This window comes from Lampetra planeri, chromosome 23 (genome assembly GCF_965212315.1).
Source record: "Lampetra planeri chromosome 23, kcLamPlan1.2.h2, whole genome shotgun sequence".
Classification (NCBI taxonomy): domain Eukaryota; kingdom Metazoa; phylum Chordata; class Hyperoartia; order Petromyzontiformes; family Petromyzontidae; genus Lampetra; species Lampetra planeri.
In genome coordinates this window covers 7,624,693-7,639,271 of record NC_136129.1, presented here as the reverse complement: position 1 = coordinate 7,639,271, position 14,579 = coordinate 7,624,693, and the positions used below count along the sequence as shown (strand labels likewise).

The 14,579-nt window shown below is 51.4% G+C and overlaps 1 protein-coding gene across 1 annotated transcript; it reads left to right on the top strand.

Annotated features, from left to right (window-relative positions):
• Nucleotides 1–1,816: 1,816 nt before the first annotated feature.
• On the top strand, nt 1,817–11,234 carry LOC144726388 (suppressor of cytokine signaling 3-like). Its single transcript, XM_078605058.1, has 2 exons — nt 1,817–1,970; nt 9,158–11,234. Exon 2 carries the CDS (start codon nt 9,366–9,368, stop codon nt 10,119–10,121), a length of 756 nt encoding a protein of 251 aa, XP_078461184.1. The 5' UTR covers nt 1,817–1,970; nt 9,158–9,365; the 3' UTR covers nt 10,122–11,234.
• The last annotated feature ends 3,345 nt before the right edge of the window (nt 11,235–14,579 follow it).

Sequence of the window (14,579 nt, the reverse complement as noted above, 5' to 3'; positions counted from 1 at the left end):
GATGGTTGCGGTTGGTGGTGGTGATGGTAGTGGTTGTGGTGGTGATGGTAGTGGTGATGGCAGTGGTGGTGATGGCAGTGGTGGTGATGGTAGTGGTGATGGTAGTGGGTGATGGCAGTGATGGTGGTGGTAATAGTGATGGCAGTGATGGTAGCGGTTGGTGGTGGTGATGGTAGTGGTGATGGCAGTGGTGATGGCAGTGGTGGTGATGGCAGTGGTGGTGATGGTAGTGGTGGTGGTGATGGTAGTGGGTGATGCCAGTGATGGCAGTGATGGTGGTGGTGATGGCAGTGATGGTGGTGGTGATGGTGATGGCAGTGATGGTGGCAGTATTGGTAGTGATGGTGGTGATGGTGGCAGTATTGGTAGTGATGATGGTGGTGATGGTGGCAGTATTGGTAGTGATGGTGGTGATGGTGGCAGTATTGGTAGTGATGGTGGTGGTGGCAGTATTGGTAGTGATGGTGGTGATGGCAGTATTGGTAGTGATGGTGGTGGTGGCAGTATTGGTAGTGATGGTGGTGACGGCAGTATTGGTAGTAGTGATGGTGGTGGTGGCAGTTCGTAGTCGCGGTGACGACGGCGACGCCCGTTGGGGTGTCGCGGAAGTGAAGGCGCCGCGTGACGCACTTTCCCAGCAGCCGGCGATGACGTCGCCCATGACTCATTGACAGAAAGCGCTTCTCCGTAGCAGCTGTTTGTTTCACTTCGCGTGCGCCGAACTGGATTCCTCCTCCCCCTCCTCCCCCCTCCCCCCGGGCGCTAAATCCCCTACCTCCCCGACTCCCTCCAGGTGATGTGGCCAGAACCCAAGCCCGCCCGCCTTTGTCTCCCCAACTAGCTGATTTCGTTTTTGTTTTGGTTTCACACACACACCGTACCAAGTACAGTACTCGTTTGAGAGCTGAGTCGACCTAGGGGTGAGCCACATTTTAATCTGGAGAATACGGTAACGTCTCCCCCTCCTCCACCCCAACAAAGTTCGAACAGCACAGCAATGCTCACAACGCACAGGCGTTAAACGCGTGCGTCTCCGTGAGAATGAATAACGGCAGTCGATGGGGGGGGGCTTAATCCAGCAGTGGATTGGCCATGGCTGATGCTGATGATGAGCGGCGGTTTAGGGAGGCGTACATCCAGCAGTGGACTGAGCATGGCCATTGCTCCTTCGTTGGTGGCGCGAGACGAGAGGAAACCCGAAGCAGAAGCTCAGGTGATCTAAGTTGTTCAAGGCCTCCCGGATTCATCAACATCAAATATCAGCTCAAATTTAAAGTCCTAATCAACATAACGAGGCGGGCACCACATAAATCAAGCAATGCATCTCTCGCCCGTCACATTTCGCAACGCACATCATTTTTTTTTATTTTCGGGGGTATTGAAATAATAATAAAATAACACATTCCCGGCAACGGGTGAAGTTAGAAGCGATCTCACGCCGCTGCTTCTGCGGCCGTCTGGAACGCTCCTCCGATGTTAGGGGAAACCACTGGACTTTCAAAATAGATCGAAAAAATAACGTATTTAGAACTGCCCTTTGCGTGTTCAGTTTGTTGTCCATTACCCCATCCGCACCATCCGACGAGCACAACTGACTACGAAACTGTTCGAAATAAGTTCAACGCACGCAAATTACGTACAAGCGTGCGTGCAATATACACACGCGGACACGCGCCACTGCTGATGCTGCAGCTGCTACTGCTGCTGGATGACGATGCTGATGATAAGCTGAAAGCAGAACTAGAAAGCGCTCGTCCGTGGAGGCGGAGTGAGCCCGGAATTGACTGCCTTCCACGCGGAGGGGGGGAGGTGGTGGGAGGAGCGGTGGTGAGAGGTTTACTCAGCATATAAAGCCGGTGGCTCAACCGTCGGCAGCTCGCAGATTTTACACGAGACGAGGGGCATTTTTGGCTCGCACAGAAAGAGCCAGAATCAACCTCCAACAACGTCTCATCAACGTCTCCTGAACGGTAAATACTTAATGTTTTATATATAGTTGTGTGTGCGCTGAAGTTTGTGTGTGTGTGTGGAGCGGTAGTGTAGTGGTTAGCGCGCTGCGCTATGAAACCGGCGACCCGGGTTCGTATTCCCGCTCACGGCCATCACCAGTGACGATTATCTGAACCGGTTCTGGGCCTCCCCTAGGTCGACTCAGCCTGAAATGACTACCTGGTGCGGTGTGTAAACATCGCCACTGGGGAGATAAAGGCGGCCGGGCGTGGTGCTGGCCACCCACTCCCTCGTGTAGCGTTCTAGCGTTCATAGGTGCTCGCTAACAGCACTTGCCCCTACAGTCTGTGAAGGCTATACGGGGGATCTTTGTCTTTGGTGGGGAGCGGTGGCGCAGTGGTGAGAGCACTGCGCGACAACCATTGAGTTCTAGATTTGAAGCTTTCGTGACTGCAAATAATCATATTCTTAGGTTTTTTCGGTAAAGTCACGTAGGTAAAACATCAAAATTAATGAAAATAAAATAAGATAAAAACAAAAAACAAAAATCACAACGTTTCGGAGGCAACACAATGATGACGGAGACTTGTGTTGCCTCCGAAACGTCGTGATTTTTGTTTTTTGTTTTTATTTTATTTTCATTAATTTCGATGTTTTACCTACGTGACTTTACCGAAAAAACCTAAGAATATAAAACCATTGAGTTGCAGTTGCGAAACTCCCCGCCCCAGAGTAAACCCGAGTTTGATCGGCTACCATCAGGGGCGAGGTGTGTGTCGAAACCGATTCGTGGAACTACAAATGAGTGGCGTGGCGTCGATTCAGTCCAGGGCTGAACGATTTGGGGAAAATATCTAATTGGGATTTTTCTGACAGATATTGCGATTAAAATGTTTAAAGTCAAGCTTCAGTTCAATAGTCACGTGTGTAATAGATTTAAAACATGTGATGGAGCATTATCACACGATACCATCAAAATATGAACTGCTCTATATATTCTAATGCAAGGATGAGAACTTAAAAGATATGCATTGCTTCCAACGTGTATTTATTAAAATGTTTTAATTGAAATAGAACAATCAAAAATAAAACAATTGGTAAGTAAAAAATTAATAAAGTTATAATAATAAAAATTAGACAATTCCAATACGAAAGTAATAGGACGTTTAAAATCGCAAAAAAAAATCGCAGCCTTTGCGATTTGCTAACCGCATTGTTTAAAATTGCGATTTGAAATCGATTAATCGTTGAGCCTTTATTCAGCCCTCTTGAGTGGGGATGGGGAGACAAAGACGGTCGGGGCTTGCTGCTGACCACATCAACCTGCCCGTTCTTAATGGGTGCTCGCTCGCTAAGAGCACTTGCCCCATCGGCTATACGGGGGAACTTTGCCCCGATTATTGCGTGCGCGCGTGTCAGTCGGGTCACGCGCTCGTTGTCCGCTCGGTAATGATGCACACAGCAGGGCACGGTGTTAACTCGCCGCTGAGCCAGCCTCTGAGCGAGGAAGAGAAGGTTTGATCGGGGCCTCATTCATGCATCTGTGCCAGGGGTAGGGAACCGGCGGCTCTGTTTAAAAGGACTGATTCGAGACGTCGCGCGTTAAAGAATCACCGTCTCGTAGTCACCACGTGGCTTTTGAAATAGATTTGGAGGGTTTTTTTTGTTACCGTTATTTTACTGAACCTATGCGGAGAAACACGATAAATCGTAACTCATAGACAGAAGAGGTCAGGCTTGACTTAAAGCTTTCGTGACTGCAGGAATTAGTATTCTGATGACCGAACTCTTGTGTTGCGATCGAAACGTCGTGTTTTTTTGTTATTTTCTTTGAACCTATCTACGTGACTTTACCGAAAGACCCAAAGAGGGGGTATCGCTTTGACAAGTCTTCCACCCGCTGTTAAGCAGAAAGGTAATGGTGCCATTAGACGTCACTGGGAGGGGACGTGGGGGTGGTGCTGTCTGTACGGGAATCGCAAACCCTGAATATGAGAAAGGTAATGGTGCCATTAGACGTCACTGGGAGGGGACGTGGGGGTGGTGCTGTCTGTACGGGAATCGCAAACCCTGAATATGGTCCCGGCTTTTATAATGCCGCCACGTTTGCTCGGGGAAACGGCCTCTCTCTCTCTCTCCCGAGGCCCTTCTCAAGGAGGCTCTTCTCAAGCAGGCTTTTGGTGCCATTGGGGGCTGTTTGGCTACATTCCATTCACGAGCGATTTGTCTTCACGCTGAAAGGAAATCGGGAGAACGGGAGTATCCGGAGAAAATCCATCGTGGAAAATATAAATTGAAGGGAGGGGTTGGGGGAGAGAGGGTGAGGGGTAACGCTTCAAGCCCCGCACAGATGGATTCCATTCTATTTGCTGTCCTGTCATTGCCCTTCGCAGGCCATCGAGATACATCTTTTCGCAGTTTCACAAGTTTACGAGATCCATAACAGCGACAAAAAAAAATCGTAAAACCTCCCACGAATTATCGTCAAGGCCCTACTTGCTACCTTTACCAGCGTCGTAAAGCGGATGTCATCGGCGCCCACACATTGCTCGCTGACACAGCCAAACGTTGACAAATGGTGAATGACTCTCTGTCGGTGTCTATGAGTCACGTCTCAAAGACCGTCAGTGAGCGGCGGCCTTCCTTCCGTTCATCTCTGGGCATCTGTTGAAATACCAAAAAAAAAGAGCTTCCTAGGCTCGTCGCATATCTTGAGATCTCGCCACGTTAAATGCAAATCAACGTCACAATCAAATGTTTGCGTAAGGTGACTTGTACCGCCCGTTTGTACATCCACTACCGAATGAAGGCATTCCCCCCGCCCCCCCCCCCCATGCTGGTCAATGCGCGTTGGCGAAGGGGGATGAGAGGGCTGTGGGGGGGGGGGCTCAGGGCAGGTTCAGATATCACTCGCCACGGGTATTAGCCGTAGCCGGGAATCGAACTCAAGTCGCCTTGCGCCGCAGGTGCGACCGTTGACCATTTGTGTGCTTAGTTATTTATATTCAGCGGGTGTGCAAACGGTGTCGCAATGGTTTAGCTCACTGCACCTATGAACCCTACAAACCAGGTTCGATTCCCAGCTTACGGTTAAACATCGAGCGGCAAGCGATTTGCGAATTACGGGACGGCCCTAGACTACTCCGTCCCTGTCTTTCGCCTTCAAAGACCCCCCCCCCCCTTCCAATCCCCTGTGTAGCCTGTTGGGACAAGTGCTGTGAAGCGAGTAGCAACCCATGAAGGCGGGCACGGCACGCGAGGTGAATGGGTGCTTAAGCATCACGCCACAACCTATCAAGTGCCGTCACAGTCAACAACGAGGCCGCGTTGTTCAAAGCCCTCTCAGTCACGCCAGTGGATTTGGACGAACGCGTCGGGCGGGGAATTGTTCCGCTCCGGAGCGAACACCAGGGCGGGATTCGTTGTAATCGAGGGGGTCGGCAAGGAGATATTCCCGTAGCCAGAGAGCCCCCCCCCCCCTTCACCAGCCCCTTCGAGAGATCCCTCCAGCGGGAGGGAGTTGCGTCCGCTGGCAGTGGCGTGAGCTGGCAATTTCGGCGCGCGCGCCTTTAACCGTCCGGGCTGACAACAGCTGGCGGGGAGTTCGTTCTTGGGAGATGAGCAAGGGGCCTGCAAGTCTCCTCCATCTCCGTCGCGTCTCCTGTCCAACCCGCACGTTGTGGGTCTTTTCCCAATATTCTGCACAGGCCGCATTTTCCGGCGTTGGCATTGCCTAAATCTCGAGGAAGCGCGCTGTGGTGCCGCAGAGGAATCTCAGGAGCTGGTCCGTGGGTTCGCTCCGCTCCCCGACAATCACATTGTTGGGTTTGTGCAGAAGCCCCATGGGTTCCATGACAGAGTTGGGGCTCTAAGGGTACATTCAGTACCGACGCCGGCGTGCCCTGTGCTCGCGAGGACAAAAAGTGCACTTCCAGAGGGAGGGGTTGCCCCCCTGTCCCCCCCCCCCCTCGTTGCCCCCCACTCCTTTGCTTTGTCCACACAAGCACTATACGCCTTGGCACGCAACATGTGCCAGCAATATTGGCTACATTTGACTTGAAATGTAAAAAAATAACCAGTTCATCTAGTGGGGTATAATTTGTGTGTAGGCATGTTGAACTTCTTTTTGCCACCGTACATAGCCATCCGTGCAAATCGGAGGTGCGGGTGCGAGAACAAACTAAACGCACGCAAAGCAGTTATAAATAAATGAGTTTTAGATTATTTGAAAGTGCATACAGCCTCCAGTGGCTTCCTAACATCGGAAGAGAAGAGCGTTCCAGACGGTATGGCATCACGTCGATTGCCTTAGCCATGCATACGCCCATTAAAGCAAAAACAACGGTCGCCATAAACGTTTTTAAAATGTAATTCTCCCATGCTCTTGTGTGCAGTCTTGCAATCCGTTATTGAATCTAAATCCCTCTGGCCTCTCTGTGTTATATGCTCTGAAGAAGGGCCCATTGCTGCCTAAAACGTCACCGATTATCCGTATAATTTTCTTTCGAGGCCACAGAGTTATTGACGTTCTAAGTGTCAACAATTGTGGCAACAATGGGGGGGGGGGGCACTTATGGCAGGGTTCAGTTTAGTTGAACTGCGTTCGAATAACTATTTTAGGTCACCTTCATCTGTGCTGGCCGATTACAACAAAGCGCCAACAAAATAAAATCCCCCTTACGATAAAAGTAATTGTGAAATACATACACATCGGCGAGAAACTCAACGTCGCGATTTTTGTTGTGAAATCAATCCTATACCGTTGAAGCAACTGATCGATGCAAGGTGCCGTCCCCCCGTAGCTTTCGGATGAACATATAAACAGATGCTTTGGGCAGGGCTCTGTGTAAATAAAGCATGAGTAAGAGTGTAAATGTTTGTTTTGTGTTTGCGAACAAACTTTGCCCTACCGGCAGCCGCTTGCTTTCTACTGTTAGCATCGCCGCCGTGTCACCTGCTTGGCCAAGATTGAGTCCAGGTGGCTACTCTAATCTCCATGGTCCATCCACACACCAAACAGACAACAGCAATCGATAACAACAAACGTCTCGGCGATTTCCTTGCTGGAATGAGACACTGAGTGACACATTGGTGCTTGTCTCCTGGCCATAGGCCTTGCAGAGCCAGTTGGTGGAAATTCTGCATATCCTGAGCCACCCAGGCCCGAAATCATCCATGACGTCGCGTTGAGCGGCGCTTGCTAAAATCTGCCTTGCAAGATACCCGACTCAGAAGGGCGTCCGTCCGCTGTAAATAGAAAATAATTGATACGCCTTTGGCCAAATCACCCGGACTGCACATGGTCTCATCAGACCTCGCAAGCTGTGCAGAACTGAGCCTGGATAGCGCCGAATTACTCCGTACATGGCGAGCTGCAATCACAGGCCGTGAGCATGGGGCGAGGAGTCGAGATCACGGATGACTGCGGGGAAGGGAGTTCCAGACTATGGAGGCAGCAAGGGATGAGGAGTGAACTCCCCCTGAGCGGAGCTTGATTCGGGATTCTGACAGAAAGCTGCTGGCGCAGAGGCGGGAAGCGTGAGATGAGAGGGGAGAGGTAGGAGGGTGCGTGGAGGGGAGTAGAGTGAGATGAGAGGTAGGAGAGTGTGCAGAGGGGAGTAGAGTGAGATGAGAGGGGAGAGGTAGGAGAGTGCGTGGAGGGGAGTAGAGTGAGATGAGAGGGGAGAGGTAGGAGAGTGCGTGGAGGGGAGTAGAGTGAAATGAGGGGAGAGGTAGGAGAGTGCGTGGAGGGGAGTAGAGTGAGATGAGGGGAGAGATAGGAGAGTGCGTGGAGGGGCGCAGATTGACATGAGAGGGGAGAGGTAGTAGAGTGCGTGGGGAGGGCAGAGTAGCTTGGGTTAAGCAGGACAAGTCAATAGGTGTTCGGTGGCCCGGGGTGAAATACCAAATGAGGCCTCGATTACCTTTTCTGAGGCCCCATCAGAACCGAGACCGCCTGGAGCAGAAGGAGACAGGCGTAGACAGACAGAGTGAGGAAAGGGGTGGGGTAAAGAGCCATAGTTTAATTAAGGGCAGCATTCGGATGTTCAGAATGCAAATTTAAAAAGGTCATACAAAATCACGGGGCGGAAAAACTCTGCGATGTTTATACTCTTTGGTTTCTTCGGTAAGGTCACGTAGGTAAAAAATAAAACAAATGAAAACAACTAAATTAAATCACGACGTTTTGGCCGCAACACAAGCGTCCTTCTTCAGGTGGGGACAACGTAGCGAATGCACAACCGCTTAAGTGTGTCTGCGATGTTTGTTTGTCACCATCGCACGGAGGTGTGGGACGGGTTCGGGGGCATCGTGGGTGACGGGTTAAGTCGGCTTTGCTCTGCGTCGCTTCCGCGGGTCATTCCATTGCAGAAGTGAAGAGTTTCACTTTGTGAAATGGTGAAGTCATCGTTCGCACATGGGAGACGTTCCACACATGGAACCGGTGCTGCCAATACATCGTTCACGATTAGGGTTGCGGGGAGCAGACACTGACGTTCGCGTAGTCACGCGAATGTTTCGCAGCGAACCTAACAAGTGCATTAATTAGCCGAAACTAACGTTGCAGAGTACGGTCAAATACTCCCCCCCTCCCTCGCCACGCGGGTCATGGCAAGGAGTGGGGATTGACAAAAGGATTGTGCATGTGGCAAGTGGACAATCATCAACAGCTATGTAACAGGTCTATAAATATTCTTGGTTCTTTCGGTAAAGTCACGTAGAAGGGAAATAATAAAATAATACAAATATAAAACAATAAACATTCTCACGACGTTTCGACTGCAACACAAGCAACAGGTGTGAAATCTACAGCAAGAACATTTGAAAAAATTTTTTATTGCTGTGGATTTCACACCTGATGATGATTGCTTGTGTTGCAGTTGAAACGTCGTGAGAATTTTTATTGTTTTATATTTTTCTTATTTAAATATTTCCCTTCTACGTGACTTTACCGAAAGAACCAAGAATATGAATCCCTGCAGCCACGAAAGCTTTAAATCAAAGGTCTCCAAATGTTTTTTTTTTTTGCGGAAGGCCAATACCGTAATTGCGTTTTCTATTTTATTTTGCGTCAAACCAACCAGCCTTTAACAACAATTGCTTGTCAAGATGTTATCAGGGGACCCCCATGGAAAGTAACCGCGGCATTCACATGCAGGGCCGTCCACTCTCTAACGCCAGCTCCTTCTACTCCTTTGTCTTGCAGACCATCGGCATATCGGTGCATCGGCCGCTCAAACATAGAGAGCAGCCCTCGCACCCCTCGCCGAACAAACGCAAGCGTACCCACCGGACAATCCGCAAAGCCGCTGTCGGCCAAGCGCCCCACGATCGTGCGGCCGCCTCGGAAGAACCGATAAAACAACAGCAGCAGCGTCTCTCTCGCCGCACGCGGACCCGCATCGCCGCTGACCATGCGCACGACCGACTTCTTCAACGTGCCTCTCTCCTCGGCCGCCAACGCGGGGCCCGTCAACACCTCCACCTTGGGGCCCGCCAAGGCCCCGCGGAGGAACGCGCTCGCCCTGGACGCCGCCAGCGACGAGCCACCGCCGGCCTCCCAGCGGACGCACTTCCTGACGTTCGCGTCGGAGGCCGCCTTCCTGACGGTGCGTCGCAGCTGGCTGAGCCTCCTCGAGAGCGGCTTCTACTGGGGCCCGCTGAGCCAGGCCCGCGCCGCCGCCGAGCTCGGGGGCCAGGAGGACGGCACCTTCCTGGTGCGCAACAGCGCCGATTCGCGCCACCTCTACACGCTGAGCGTGCAGACGCCGCTCGGCGCCGCCAACGTGCGCATCAAGTTCGACGGCGGTGCCTTCTACCTGGAGACGGAGCGCGAGCTCGAGGTGAGCGCGCCGAAGTTCGAGTGCATCATCAGCCTGCTCCAGTACTACATGCGGCGCACGGCCGAGGAGGAGGAGGAAGAAGAGGAGCGGCGGACGACGAGGAGCGGGGGTTGCGGCGGGGCAGCGTCGCCGAGGAGATCCAGGGGCGTGCCCCTGAGGCTGCGGCGACCCCTCGGGAGGTCGCGCCGCCCGCCCAGGCTCGACCACTGCTGCAGGAGGACGCTGAGCGCCTGCTGCGCTCAGTCCGGGAGCAACTCGGCACTTGAGGGGCTGCCACTGCCGAGCAAACTCAAGGAGTTCCTCGCCGTGTACCCCTTCCAGCTGTGAAGGCTTTCCCGTCGATCGCCGGAGGCGGCGTTTTGGACCACCGTGGCTTATCATCACGTCGCCATTTATAGCAGCCAAATGCTCTAAACGTCCATCGATTCACATTCTTAACGTGCAGGGAAAAAAACTGAAGGATCCCCGAGAAAAGTACATGCCACCACGGCGAGAGAGAGACGTGAACTCAAAATATTCAACAGGCATCGGGGTGGGGATGGAAACCCACGACCTCGCGTATACCAGGCGAGGTAGTTAACATCTCGCACCTCCGTGAGCGACGACTCCTGAAGCCACCCGATCGCGACGTGAACTCGTAAACAGGATCAGAATCTTTATTGAGACTGGAAAGATGCCCATTGAACGCTCCTGCACTCCCGCGTCCCGCCGTGCGAAAGCAGACGTCGTCGCGGTCACACGGGCCTCTATTTATTTGCTGTAATATTTTTTTTACATGTTACACGATGTGTTTCGTTTCTACATATGTATAATATCTATTTTTTGTAATGATAAACTGTTGATATGACAGATCGGTCACGTCAGGGTTGTACAATAAAACTTCCCGTTACCGACGGACATTTTGCGGGGCGTCGGCAAATTTCTCTTGAGATGGCAAGACAAAGCGATGTGTCCAAAAGTGGAGCTTCGACGATTGCGCGGATTGGTCGATAAACATCGGTCCTCTGGTCCTCCAGAAACTGGCGATCCACGCCTCAAATTGCGCGCGCGTGAGAGAGATGGGTGGTGCTCGACATCGTAAAAATACCGGTGCACCCCACGGAACGGTTGTTCACGTCAGGCGAGCCTAGCCGCCGCTAAGAGTCTGCGACGTTTCGCCGCCGCGCCCTACTTAAGGATGGAACGGCGACGGGTGCGATATTCGACGATTCGTCGTCGTATCGCTGTGGGGGGGGGGGGGGAGGTTAATGGTTACGCCCTCAAGGCAGCCGTTGGCTACCGAGTGCAAAGTGTGCCGCAGCTGATTGTTAACGGACGCGTTGTTCACAAACTGCTGCCATCATCACCGTCATCCTTGTTCTGAACTTCACTTTTTTGCCAGTGAAATACCTCCACGATGACTATCTCGGTTTGTAATAAAGAGTTGAATAGTTGACCAAACGCCGACTTACTGCTGTCGTTGTGTGAACGAAAGCCGCGTGTATTTACACAACAACACTCTGCTGACAATAAAAGTGGAAATCGGGCCACCGGGTCAGCAGCGCAGCGCGCTAACCGCTGCGCCACCGCTCCCCACATGACAATGACACCGAACCACAAAGATAAAGAGATCGCCCGTTTAGCCTTAACAGACTGTAGGGGCAAGTGCTGTTAGCGAGCACCTATATAGGCCGGCACGGCACACAAGGGGGTGGGTGGCCAACACCACGCCCGGCCGCCTTTGTCTCCCTAGTGACGATGTTTACACATCACACCAGGTACTAATTTGAGGCTGAGTCGACCTAGGGGAGGCCCAGGACCATATAGTCGTCACTGGTGTTGGCCGTGAGCGGGAATCGAACCCGGGTCGCCAAGTTCATTGCGCAGCGTGCTAACCGCTGCACTACCGCTCCCCACACAGATACACTCACACACGCGCGTTCTCCCGTGATCACGTGGATTTTTCTGCGGGTCCTCCGGTTTGTCCCTCCACATTTAGAAACACGCATTTGGCTGCTGCGATACATTTCCACGTGATAAGCCACCTCGTTCAGCTATCGTCTGTGGCCAGGTCCCTCGCCATCGAGCGCAGTGGGCCTTACCTGGTAAAATAAAAAAATGGTTTAGTTTTTATAAACACACAGGCCATTTCTGGCCCTGCAAAGGGACGTGTCCGTTGCTCACCATCACCGAGGTGACGAGTTCACACCATCGACAGTTCTCGTCCGCTATGACCACGAGAAGCCGCGGCGACGAAGAGGTGCGACGAGATCGAGCGTTGTGGCATTGCAGGAACACGAGGGATGGCGGCGTGGGGAGGGCTTCATCCAGCAGCGGAGAGACAGGAGCAAATGATGAGGTACGTGCAAGTCGGTTGAACTTCTTTTGCGCCGAAGGTAGCCAAGCCGTGCGAATCGGAGGTGCGGTGGAAGGGGAACAAACGAAACACTTGATGACGATCCCCGATGATTTTGACGACACTGACATTGTTGATACTGATTTGCACGATGTTCTTCAGAGCTAGCTTCGTTTCTAAATAAAATAAATAGTTCATGGTCTCAGCCCAGTCACCAACGGCTGTCACCATAAATACGGAACAATAAGAGTGACAAATCTGGTCACCAATGACTGCACGACAAAACGCATCACATTATAACTATCATATGATTTGCCTAAATCCCAGCTGTGAGAAATGTTTAACGCTTGGTTAAACATGCATGGCGTCGTTCGTGCAAATTGCATCTCACAACCGCTGCACGATGGGGAAGCCAGCAGCCAGCCAGTGTGCCGGCGCTACCAACATTGGCCCAAGCTCTGCAGTCCTCCACATATACGCAGACGCTCTCGGTCGATCACAGTGTTCATGCGTGTTGGAGGAAACCAGAGTTCCCGGAGAAGCACCCACACGTGTGGGGAGGGGGGCCGGTGAGGGACAACACTCTACCCCACACAGAGGTGGACGGATTGACGTTGCTGAAATGAGTGGGGTATCTGTAAATGGGTCGCCCCTGTATCACTTTTTGTCACCGGGGCACGAGACGGCGGTTATAGTCCAGGCTGTTTCCAGCGAGTCGTCACACGAATGGTGCCGATGGGTGATCGCGCGGAACGCGGTGAGAGCGTGCGCCAGCTCGCCTTCATGGCCCGTGAAATTCCTGCACCATTAAAAGTAGAAATCTCAAACCGTTGGCATCCACAGAGTTGAATGCCACTTTCCCACTTCAATCGCTTGCCGGCAGCATTTCAGATGATTGCCAGAAGGGCTCGTAAAGCCCGCTGTCTGGCTCGCTCGCCAGCCCCGACACGAACATGTTAACGTTGACGACAAATTCCCGGCCAGATGAAAGAAGTGTCCGTTTGTGTCTATGCGTCTCTGTGTAAAGTCTATGGGCGGCTATGTGAGTCTGGAAAAAAGTAAGTCTGTAGGTCTCTATGTAGTCTATGGGTGTCTCCATATTAAGTTTATACGTCTCGATGTAAGCCCATGTATGTGTCTATGTGTTGTGTAAATCTGTAGGTCTCTATGTAAGTCTATGGGTGTCAATGTGAGTCTAGCTACTGAGTCTATATGTCTCTATGTAAGTCCATGGGTGTCTATGCGAGTCTGGGTACTTGTCTATGTATCTCTAAGTAAGTCTATGGGTGTCTATGAGTGGGTACTAAGTCGATGTATCTCTAAGTAAGTCCATGGGTGTCTATGTGTGTGGTTTCTAAGTCTATGTATCTCTAAGCAAGTCTATGGGTGTCTATGTGAGTGGTTTATACGTCTATATGTCTCTATGTAAGTCCATGGGTGTCTATGTGAGTCTGTGTAGTTTCTAAGTAAGTCTGTCTGTGGGTCTCTCTAGCAGATGTTTGTTTTACTCGGCACATTTTTACATGTGTGTGATTGTTTGTTTTAGTGGTGAGATGAGCAATAGCTAAGTCTGTGCCCTCGGGTTGCTTGGGTCGAACAGTGGGGGCCGCGCAGAGGCATTGATTGGGCCGATCCTGGCCAGCCGGCTCAAAACTTGACGAACAGACAGATTCGTCATTTCGCAACGGGCGCCCAAAAGTACCGCAGTGCCATCGCCCGCTTTGATCGGCTGCGGGTTGCTCGTTAAGCCATCGACTGGCTTCACCCACTTGCGTCGACACGGAAAACATTGCCACTGAATTTTGATTTAAAGCTTTCGTGACTGCAGGGATTCATATTCTTGGTTCTTTCGGTAAAGTCACGTAGAAGGGAAATAATAAAATAATATAAAACAAACAAAATTCTCACGACGTTTCGACTGCAACACAAGCAATCATCATCAGGTCTACGGGTGTCTATTGCTTGTGTTGCAGTCGAAACGTCGTGAGAATTTTTATTGTTTTATATTTATATTATTTTATTATTTCCCTTCTACGTGACTTTACCGAAAGAACCAAGAATATATTGCCACTGAAATTTAATTTTTGTTATGTTTGCTTATATTTTTTTTACGGGGAGCGGGAGATTGGAATTTCCCTCCGTTTTATCTCGAGAGCGCACACTCGGCATATTGCGACGAGACGACCGATCCGTTCGTATCGCGCGCAGAGCATTGCAGGTCCTCGTGTTCTAAAACGAACGGGCCCACGCAAGCGGACATTGCAGAGCTACGTCTGAGATCCATTCAAGTGTCCTCCTTCTTGCCCACACACGGTTGAAGGCAGCGTATTCCCGCCCGCTCTGCACAGAAGAACAATGTATGAATGCTGAACTTCTTTTGCACCGTACGTAGCCAAACCTGCTAATCGGAGGTGCAGGGGAAGGACAGAAAACTAAACACGAAAAGCAGT